A 10,775-nucleotide genomic window follows, 5' to 3' on the forward strand; every position below is an offset into this window, starting at 1 on the left:
TGAAGTGGGGCCGGGACTGTGGGAGCGGCCGGGATGCTGATGGGGTTGATGGGGAAGGGGACTGCGCTGGGGTGATGGTTTCGAGGAGGGAATTTTGGGGGGCGGAATGGGGAATGGTTTCTACCGGGAAACGGGGAATGGTTGCTGCAGCGGAGCCGGTTGGTCGCCCGGGGTACCAATCCCTGGCCCCGGGGTTGGTACCAGCTCCATCTCTCCCTCCGGACGGGACCCTGAGCCGGTGTCCGACCGGAGGAGCCCACCCGGCCCCCGTGCGAGGCGCTTTGCCCCCACTTCAGCTCCTCCATCCTGGTTATTCCCTCGTGGTTTAACAGCAAACAGCTCGGAACAGGGAGGGGAGAGCAAGCCTGTCCCCCGCTGCGTGTCCCATCCTCCCCCCCGGGGGCTTTCGGGCTCAAATCCGGCAGCTCCCGCTTGGTCTCCGTCCATCATCGGCATTTGGGCTCCGCAAAGGGCTCTTCCCACCCGCCGCTGCCGTTGGCACCCCGGGAAGGGAAGGGAAGGGAAAGGAGCAGGTTGGGAGCCAGCGTGGGCAACTGGGCTGCGTTCGGCTCTGCCCGGCTCCCACCACCCTTTTTTCCAGCAGCTCCGGAGCTTTTAAAGGGTTTGGGTATTTTTTTTTCCTTACACGGGTTAAGCCCAGCTGTGATTTAGAAACAGTGGTCTGAAGCATCCCTCTCAAATCTGTTTCTTTTACTCGGTTTTACTGGATTTTTTTTTTTTTTTTTTTTTTCCTCGATTTCAAGCCCCGCAGAGCCCTGACCCTTCCCCTGAGCAGAAACCTGATATTTATACCGGCCCCACGGAGGGGTTTCTGGGACACCGGTTAAATCTTGCGACTGGTCTGAACCTTCGTATGGGACAGACCTCAGTTCTCTGTAAATAGTTGAGTCCAACAAAAAAACTTGAAGGCAATTTCTTATTTATAGCAAATATTTCTTTTTTTTTTTTTTTTTTTTTTTTTTTTTTTTTCTTTCTCTGGTTTGAGTACCCCTCCCGGGGAAACGTGGCGAGAGAAAAGAAGGCGGCGTTTACCCCCGTCGCCTCTTCGGCGAGAGCCACGTAGCTTGCCGTGAACATTAAGAATTCTTTCAACTGGAACGCGGTTTGTGTGTGTGTTTTGTAGCGTTTTGTGCCCGTCTCCCCCTGTGGTAGCTGCAGCGCGGTACAGGTAGGCTTAAATGATTTTAATCAAAGAGGTTAATTTGCTTTTTCCGGTCCATCAACTCACCAACCCAACGCCCTTGGAAAGGCTTTGTGGACTCTGGTAGATGTTTCCTAGAGCAGAGCTGAAGCCACTCTACCGTCCTCCAACTTGTTTTGACTAAATTTGTCTATTTTGCAAGGTTTATACTTTTTTTTTTTGTATATGAAAACAGTGGAGCGTCTCAGATTTGCCACCTCCATTCCAGTACCACTTGAGCCATTTTGTATTTATCGGTGATACAACCCAATAAACCTCCTTTCGACGAGTTTCCACTCTTAGTGTGTTTCTGGGGCAGAGTCCTTGAAGCTCAGCTTTCCTTCCCGCGTGTTTTAGAGTGTTTTTATGAGCGCCCTCTCCTCCAGGAGAGAGCCGTGAGCGTGGGGTTAGCACCAACCCCCCCCCCAAGTGCCTCCAGCAACAGCCCTTTCGCGTCACAACAAACCTTCCCCGCTCCCGGAGGAGGTGGGAATCAGTCTTTCCAGGGAATACGGGAAGAGGAAGGAGGCCAAGACGCACCTGGCTGCCCGCGAACAATACTGCGTGTAAGTTTTTCCACCCTGCCCAAGGCATCGTGACCCCAGGTAAGGTCAATCTTCAATGGATAATTAGCGCTTGCAAATAAACTCGTTAGAGGACTGAGCTTGTGCTGTCAGATGGAAAGAGGCGGGCAGCTGAACAGGTTTTGTTCAGACCTGCTCACTTAGAAGAGGCTGAGCTGAAAAGCAAGTTTACTGAACGGAAAACGGGTTGTTTTACCTCAAACCAGGGCAGCAGCCGAGTCGGTGACACGTGTGGCAGTTGCGTCTTTGGCTAAACTCCGGGAGAAAGCCGGAGCTGACCCTGCTCTGCAGGGACAGAGGGGACCTCGCATTGCAAGTGCTCTAATACGCTAGTGCTGGGGCAGCTCTGCTTTTCTGAGAGAAGTGAAGAAGTTGCTTCGTAATAATTCTAGGACACAAGTAGGGCTGCGTTGCGGTTTTTTTTCTTCTCGTACTTTATTTAGAGTTAGCCTGCAATATTCCCTAAGTACTCACACACTTTACAAGAGAGTCCAGGAAGGCTCCTGCGTGCCCAGCGTAGACACCGACAGCCCCCACCCCATTGTTCTTTGGTTAGAAAAAAGGCTTTTCTTAAAAAAAAAAAAAAAAACAAAAACACACTCGCCCATATGATAGCAAAAAACCCCACCAAAACAGCGTAGCCACACACTAGAAGAACATGTTACAACAGATCTGCCACTGCCTGGGGCCCCGCACAGGCTGAGGACAGATATATGGCTTTTTCCCTCCCCCCCCCCCCCCCCCCCAAAGTAACAGCTTCTACAGAAGAGCTTAACTCAAACTACACATCCAGCATCGAGTAGAAGACTTCAGCGCGAGTCAAGCTGCGGGCAGACCGAGCCTTTGTGAGAACAGAACTATTAAGGCCATCGCTTTTGCGCCGCTGAGCGGCGCTCTGCCTCCCCCCGGGATCGCCAACATCACACCGAGCTCCCGGGGCAGCCGCGCATGGCGGAGCCGGACCGGCTTCCTCGCAGAGCTGGCGCAAACCCAGCACAGCTTTGCTAGCAGGAGGAGGCCAGGAGTGTAGACGCTCACCCCTTAGTACGATCAGCGTGCCTACGCTTCAGCTTGCAATAAATATCTATGACCTCAGAATAGGAAATTCCACTTCCAATACAATAAATAAAAATATTGCATTTTCTATCGGCCTGTTTGGGAGTCAGTTTGGAATGTCGGTTTCAGTGCTAAAGAGAGAGGGAGTCCCACGTTAAGCTGTTAATGCTTCCAGCTCTTTGGGTTTCAACAGCTTCTTGGCGGCAATGATGGTGTTCTTCATCAGCATGGCAACTGTCATGGGCCCAACTCCGCCGGGGACCGGGGTGATGTAGCTGGCTTTCTTCTTCACTCCTGCAGGAAAGAAAACTAGAGCTTAGCACGCAAATCAAGAGCGGTGACACTTACCAAGCTGGCTGGCCAGTACGAAGCTGGAACCAGTCTAACATCGCTCAAATTCCTTCAAGATTACTAACTAAGGAATAGTAGTTTCTCAAAGCGGAGTTTTCCCCCCCACCCCGTTATCCAGGGCAGGGGGGAGCACACCATAGTCCATCCCCACTACCGAGCAAGGCTAACGGCAAAGGCCAAGCTGGGAGAAAAGCAAAAAGCAAGGTTTAAGAGCTGGATTTATAGCACACAAATGTAAAGTCCGAGACTAGCTGCCGGCTTCACGCATGCTCTTGAGGGCAGCCATGATAAAATACTAAAGGTCTGAACATCCGCCCTCTCTCTTTTCTCCCAGGAAGAGGTTGCAGTGTCTGATCCCTGCACCTCCGGGTGCCCGGCGACATCGCAACAGTCCCTCCGGGCAGCGCTGCAGCTAAGGGGCCACGAAGAGCAGAGCAGAAGGTAAGCGCTGCCTGGTTTTAGTCGTCATTCGTACTCCTGCTTTTGAATTGCGGTAAAGGCAAAGCGACCCGGCTGCTTAGGTTCAGGCTGAGCCTCCTCTGACCTTGCAGCATACGGCTTTCCCCCGGCGTATCGCAGGAAGGCCGCAACCTTGCATGCGATATGATATTGGGTGCACCAAGCAAGAGAACATCAGCCTTGGCCTGCATCTGCTCCATCACCCGAACCGAGACTTCCTCCTCCCCTTCGCAGCACCCCAGATGTTTAGCGCTTAGAGAAGCCAACGCAGAGCCCTTCGTACCTTCAAAATCCACGTCCCCAACCAGCCTCGATTTGGCAGTGACGGGATCCTGCACTCTGGTTATCCCCACGTCAATAACCGCAGCTCCTTCTTTGATCATGTCGGCCGTGATCAGATTGGGTATGCCTGCAAGAAGGAAACAACCACACGCTCGTGGTGGTGCTCAACAGCCCCCGGCTCCCCCTCACCCCATCTTCACATTACGTTTTGACCCACCCGGGCCCTCCTGTCTCACAAAACAGTTGGGCTTGACAATCTTAAAGGTCTTTCCCAACCTAAAAGATTCCATCATTCTACAGAATGCAAATCTACCCACAGCTTCACGATCCAGCACTACTCCTTGATGTTCAGCTCAATCAGGAGCTTGAGCGGTTTATTGAGAACCTCAGAGTGTAAAGAACTGGAATCCACCCCCAAAAAGAGGTCTGGCAAAGCAGCGAGGACCGAAGCTTCCTCTCCAAGTTGAAACCTTAAAGCTTGCATTTGAAGTCTGCGGTTTTGTTTGTTCACGCAGTTCCAGCGACTGTTTTTACACCCGCACTAAGTCAGAAAGCTGGAGCAGTGTCCGACACCACCCCAGCCCAGCTTGGCAGAGGCACTGGCTTCACCCAGGGGCTGTAAAACCCCCCAGCGTGACAGCAGTGGCAAGCAGCAGCCCTGGGCTAAAGCCTCCCTCTTAGGGTGGGGTGTGTTTGTCTGGTTCTGCCAGATACCGCCTCATTCTCTCTCCTCCCTCCCCCACAGGCTCACACCCAGCTTCTGCTGCCAAACAGACAGCCCAAATCGGCTCAGCTCCTCTGCCGGTGACCTCCCTCCGTGCCAAGGGGACAGCCTGGAGAAAAGCACACCTCCCAGCGATTCCTTGCGCTCCAAAGATGGCACTTACAGCCATCCCTCAGCATTTTGACTGTCTCTGGGTAAGCAGATGATATCTTGGTAGTTGTTTTTTTTGTTTTTCTCTTCCCCACATGAATACAGAACTGTCTGTGTGTGTGTAACAGAGCCTGTCTGTAGCTGTTCTCTAGATGCGATCAGGTGCTCGCTGGCATACCAAGCCCTCCTGCCAGATGTTATTTCACAGTTCAAAGGCAGAGCTACAAACAAACAAACGGCTCTACTAGTTAAGATCAAGTATGTGGCTCCTAGGCTTAATCACAGGATAAAGGGGCTGGCTCAAGCAGCCCCTCACTCGCTCTCCTAGCCCTCGCCTAGGGCAGCTCCCGATAGCCACGACAGTGCCGGACTCTCCTGCTTCGGCTAAGGAGGCCCCAGACATTCAATACCAACAGGATTGTCTCCTGCGAGAGAGGATTCCCATCAGAAACACCACGCAAGCTGCAGCACGACACCCTCTGCGCGCCTTGCCTGTGGTGTTTAAATCGGGTCTTACCTGCTGCCGCTACCACAATATCAGCGCGGATCGTGTGTTGCTTCAGCTGCTCCTTGGGAGTGTAGCGGTGGGATATTGTGACTGTGGCATCACCTGCAGGAGTGAGAGCTTTTTAATTCACACGTACTACCCAAACCCAGCCACTTCGCTAAGTTTTCCCCTTCCAAGACCACCCGTGTATTTAATCAGGAACATCAGAGCCTGATGGCAAACCCCAGGGAACAGCCTACAAAGTCAGAGGGAGGGATCCGGTGTGGAAGCGGATAAGGACTCGCTGAAGAAGGCCCCGAAATGTGACAAGACTGACTACATGCAGAGTTAACGCCTCAGCCTTGACCACAGCCCATGTGATGGGTCGGAGTCCCTGAGGTGCTCCTGGGACTGGTTTAGGAGCCTAAGAAGACAATGCGACAGGCTGAGGGCTTCCTTCCGCAGCTGCCTGGCACGCAGGCTCCGAGGCCACCAAGCTCCTACCTCCTGGGCGCTCGTGCCTGCCGTCCGTGTGCAGCAACATGGCGATGGGCATGCCCACGTTCTTCGACCTGCCAGCCACCACCACGTTCTTCCCCAGCGTCGGAATGCCTGCAGAGGACAAGATAGAGTCTGCAGACAAAGCACAAGCTGGAGTTATGCCAGAGAGCAGCCAAATACTGCAGCAGCAGCTGCTTACCAGTTCTTTTAATGATCTCCCACACCCCCCACGGGGTAGCCGGCAGCATGGAGTACTGGTCAAGGCACATGCGCCCCACGTTTATCACGTGAAAGCCATCAACGTCTTTGTCTGGAGTCACAGCATTGCAAATCTTGCGCTCATCAATGTGTTCTGGAAGAGAAAGAAAAGCTTTAACCCTAGGGATCAGCCAAAAACCTGCTCTTTGCAGTCAGCCAGAGCCCTGACCTGCTGCACCAGCCCCTTCACAGGTTGGAAGCTCGAAGCTACTCGAGACTTCCAGCAAGCTCAGGGCTAACAGCTCCCAGCACTTTGGGACTAGGGCATCTCTAATGCTGAGAGGGTATTTTTAGGCAGCCTCAGTGTCACAACCAAGTTCAAGCTTCTGGCTCGGGAAGTTGATACTCCCCACACAAGAACAGGTTTCTGTGACACACACACACACACCCCCTCACCAGCAACTTAACTCCTCCAGGCAGCTGTGATGGAGTAGCTGCAGCAACATCTTTAAGCAGCATCATGGCAGGGGGTGCCACCTCTCAGGTCACAGGATAACCCCTGTGCTACTCCTTAGAAGCTTTACCCTTAAAAGCTTTATGTAAAAAAAAAAAACACCAGATGGAAATCCAGCTACTCACCAGGTAAAGGAAGCTGGACTAACAGGCCATCCACGTTGGCATCGTTATTGAGTTTGCCGATCAAATCCAGTAGCTCCTCTTCAGTAATAGAAGCCGGCCTGAGGATGGTTTCGCTGCTGATTCCTGCACAATCATAGAAAGCACCGCATTAGAGAGCCACGTGAGCACAAGCGGGAGAGAAGCTTTCCTAATCCATGTGGATTTAAGCTTCCGTGTATCATTGCTCTACCAAACCTGCTAGGCACACACACCAAGGATTGTACGCTTTGTGTAACAGCGAGCGCCTTCCAGGCTGGAGACCCTTTCAAGCCTTGGAAGTTACGGTTAAGGACCGTTAGTATCAATCTAACGACCTGGGAAAGACTATTTGAAAGCAGAGAGAGCATAGGGAGGGCTTGGAGAAACCCAACCAAAGTGTGCCGTGATGAAGATGCGACCACACATCCTGCGGCTTCTTCTTGACACAGTAAGAAGGGGATGTTAGCCTGAAAATCTCAGTTCCAAATACGGCTTGGGCAGCAGAGAACCCAAGGCAAGGAGAAATTAAACCAATTATTGCCTCCTAGCCCCTTTCAGCACCTTTTTTCCAGAAGCACACCTGGCTGAACACCGAGCAGGACCTCGGCTTGCAAGATTAGAAGGAATCGGAGGGTAGCAAGGCTGCTGAAAGATGATTGTAGCTCAGCCAGTTGAGGAAAGAAGGCAAATCGGAGCCCTGTCTGTACGTTATACGGCCCTAGGAAGACTGCAAATCCAAACTACAGAGCTTGATACTGCCCTAAAGGATGTAAATGGCACAATGCACATGTGAACTGTGTTATTAACTACATCCCAGTACAATAATGAAGGCAGCCGGAAGAGTCACAGCAAACACTGGAGCAAGAGTGGACTGCCATACAGCCGAGGTGAAAAGCTGCCAGATAGATGCAGCCCAAAAAAGCCTCCCCCAGCCTCCAGCGTAGAGGACTCCGCACTAAAGCGAGATAAAACAATCACTTGCTCCACTTTTCCAGAACAGAGCGAGGCACATACCGACATCAGCAGCCGCTTTGGTTTTGTTCAGTACGTAGGAGTGACTCGCTGGATTTTCACCGACGAGAACAACGCTGAGGTGAGGTCTCTTGTTTCCAGACGCTACCCACTGCTCAACCTCATGACGAGCTTCCTGCCTGATCTGCCGGGCCAGCTTCCTTCCAGAAATCACAACCGCATCGTTTCTGCGACAGAGAAAGCATTACCAAAAGCAGTCAGCGTGATTAGGACCATCAAAACCAAGCTCTGTGCCACACAGACCAGGAAAAAAACAGATGCCAAATGGAAGCCAGGTCAGACGAGGCTCTTTTTCTCGCCTACAAGCCTATTGCACCTTGATATCAAGTCATGTTCAGCAGTATATTTCAGTCTTAGTTTACAGCTTTGCTGCTGAAAACTGGGATCGGCAAACAAGGCTGTGAGAAGGACCAACTTATTTGTGCAGCCTGAGAAAGCACACGCAGTGCTCTTCTCCGCAAGGCTAAGAGTCTGCACATAGTTCACTCTAAGATACTATTAGCTCCCATTTTTAGAAAGCCGGTCACCCGTTCCTTGTGAAAGCCCGACAGCTTTACTGCTAAGGACTTACACAACGCAGAACTCGCTCTATCGAGTAATTCTGCAGGGCGGGAGGCGCAGTGTGCTGTGCTTCTGTACAGAGTGCTGTTCCCAGAGATCCTCGTCCCCCACAGATTCCTCAGCGAGACCATCGGCCCATCTAGCACAGCACGCACCTTGCACGAGCCAATCTCCTCCCCTGCTCAAGTAATTGCTGCCACCGCTACAGTCGTGTTTTCAGGCTGTTAACGCTGGGCTGGGGGGGTTGCGGTTTCACCCCCTCTGACGGACTCCAACATCTAGCTGGAGTAGAAGGGAACATTGCCTGTTCGAATCACGTCAAAACAGCTCTTCGCATACATTTCTGATCTAAATTGGTAACGGGAATATCCAGTCACTGCCAAATGCATTCCAGGCAACTGGACACCCTGCAGTATATAGAAAGGCTGCCATGACCTACAGCTAGCTGGGAGGCCGTGGCTGCCAGTCCCCGCTCACAACGGGCTGTCCACACTCCTCACGCTTTTTTCCTTCGGGTTATCACTATAACTCTTATTTAAAAGTCATCCTCATTCACTAATTGCTTTGTGGGAGGATTCGCCTTCACAAACTTCACTTCTAGGCTTCACTACAGCATTGTCTTGCCTTGCTGTAAGGTCCCATGACCAGCAGCTTATTTACCTGGCCAATTATTCCTACCTCTGAGCTGGAACAGGCAAAGATGCTCCCTGCAGCGTTACTGTCATTTATGGGGCCATCCCAAATCACAAGGACCAGCCCGTTTCTGAAGCAATCGCCAAGCAATACACATCACAACTCCACAAGCTGCTCTACTTGCCACAAGGAATCCAGGAGACAACTGACCCATGGGAAAAAGCCCAGCAGCATCGAGCACCGTTTTCCAACCCTCCCTGCACCGCACCATCCATCAGGAGCGCATTGAATTGCTGCAGTTTCTCCTCAAAAATTCATCTGCTGCCTGCGGTACAGACCTTCTCCTACCAGGATTCCACCTTAAGTCCAACACTGCTGTTTTCTGACCTTCTCTAGGTACAATCCTCATCCTGGAGCTCTGGGGACAGCTGCCACCAGGGAGAGCCACCTCCAGACCCACATAGGACAGCCACACCAGCCCAGGTAGGAAAGCCTTTTGCTTAAACACTTAGGAGACACAGAGGATCTTTTGTGCTTTCTTAATCCAGGTTGTACTCAAATATGTCATTTTCTCTATTTACTGGGAATTAAATGTTACTTCATTCCTAACAGCAATCGCCCCAATCAAACCCATTTAGCAATAACCAGTAAAAACCCGTGCCAGACCAGCTGAGCTGCCAAATCCATTCGCTGGAATGAATGCCTAGCTGGTCTGGCATGGGTTTTTACTGGTTATCATCAATATAAATTCTTATATTTTAGCCTCAGAGCTAAACCTGCACTAAACTACCATACACCTACTTAGATGTAAAAGGGAATTATTACAAGTACCTGCCAAGCCAGGGAAAGGAGAATTAATTAAGTCAGAGACTCTTCATGCCAAGAACCCACCCAAATCTTCTCCTTACGTAAGCCTGAGGCCAGGGTACCCAGCCTGGGCTCCCAGGGGATGGGGACAGCCACCAGCAGCCCCCTCGTGTCTTACAGCAAAGCCAAAATATGAGCTCAGAGCCCTGCTTAGAGGGGGGAACAGCAGCGAAACCAAAGGACCCGAGCAGCAGAGCAAAATCCACGGGGGGGTGATGCAGAAGCGGAAGGGGAAAGGCAGTTGGTGCACGGGTGGGGATGCTCGGGAGTCTCTGCTCCCTCTCACACCGCTTAAACCCGGGATGAACCCTGGGCTTGGGGCCCGGGAGGCCCCTCTGGGGGTGCGGGGATGGCCCGGTGCCCCTCCGACCCGGGGAGACTCCAGTGTGCCTTCCTCCCCCCCCCTTCCCGTGCCCGGGGATGGCACGGCACACACCATGCAAGGCGGGAGCGGGATTTCATCAGCCTGCACCGCCCGGGGCGGCCGCTGGGGGCCCGCCTCATTCATTCCCGGTACCGGTAGCAGACAGTCGGGCCTACCCCAGGGCCCGGTGGGCGAGAGGGGAGGGGCGGGGCCGAGCCGAGCATCCCCCCGCCTCACACCGGGATTGGGCGGAGGAGGCGGGCGGGCCCCGCACCCTCCCCCCCTATATAAACCCCCTGTCGCGGGCGGGAGCGGGCCGTACCTGGTGGCGCTGAGGTGGAGGAGACGGTGGGAGTGTACGGCGGCGCGGCCCAGACCGCGGAGGGGGCAGAGCGCGGTTGCCATGGCAGCGGTGGGGGGGGGGGGGGGCGACGGCGGTCGGCGACGGACACACCGCGGGAAGCGGCGATGCTTCTCTCCTCACCGCCCGCCGCCCTTATATAGGGCGAAGGGTCCGGCCCCCTCCCCTCCTCGCGGCGCGGGAGCCAATCGCCACGGCGAGCGGCGCTGAGGGGAGCGTTGAATGGCGGCGGAGAGGGAGGGGGCGGGACGGAGCCGGCGCTCCCCGGCTGCGATTGGGGTAGAGGGAGAGAGGCGCTCGGGAGAGG

At 53.4% G+C, this 10,775-nt stretch overlaps 1 protein-coding gene across 1 annotated transcript; it reads right to left on the reverse strand.

The window, feature by feature from the left end:
* Positions 1-2,518: 2,518 nt before the first annotated feature.
* Positions 2,519-10,558, reverse strand: MTHFD2 (methylenetetrahydrofolate dehydrogenase (NADP+ dependent) 2, methenyltetrahydrofolate cyclohydrolase). Its single transcript, XM_082495656.1, has 8 exons — positions 10,430-10,558; positions 7,665-7,849; positions 6,633-6,755; positions 5,995-6,147; positions 5,799-5,906; positions 5,325-5,417; positions 3,935-4,060; positions 2,519-3,135 (listed from the first exon to the last, which is right to left on the reverse strand). The coding sequence occupies exons 1-8, from the start codon at positions 10,510-10,512 to the stop codon at positions 2,996-2,998; spliced, it is 1,011 nt and encodes a 336-aa protein (XP_082351782.1). The 5' UTR covers positions 10,513-10,558; the 3' UTR covers positions 2,519-2,995.
* Between the last annotated feature and the right edge of the window lie 217 nt (positions 10,559-10,775).

Source organism: Vanellus vanellus (assembly GCF_965231255.1).
Source record: "Vanellus vanellus genome assembly, chromosome: 26".
Classification (NCBI taxonomy): Eukaryota; Metazoa; Chordata; class Aves; order Charadriiformes; family Charadriidae; genus Vanellus; species Vanellus vanellus.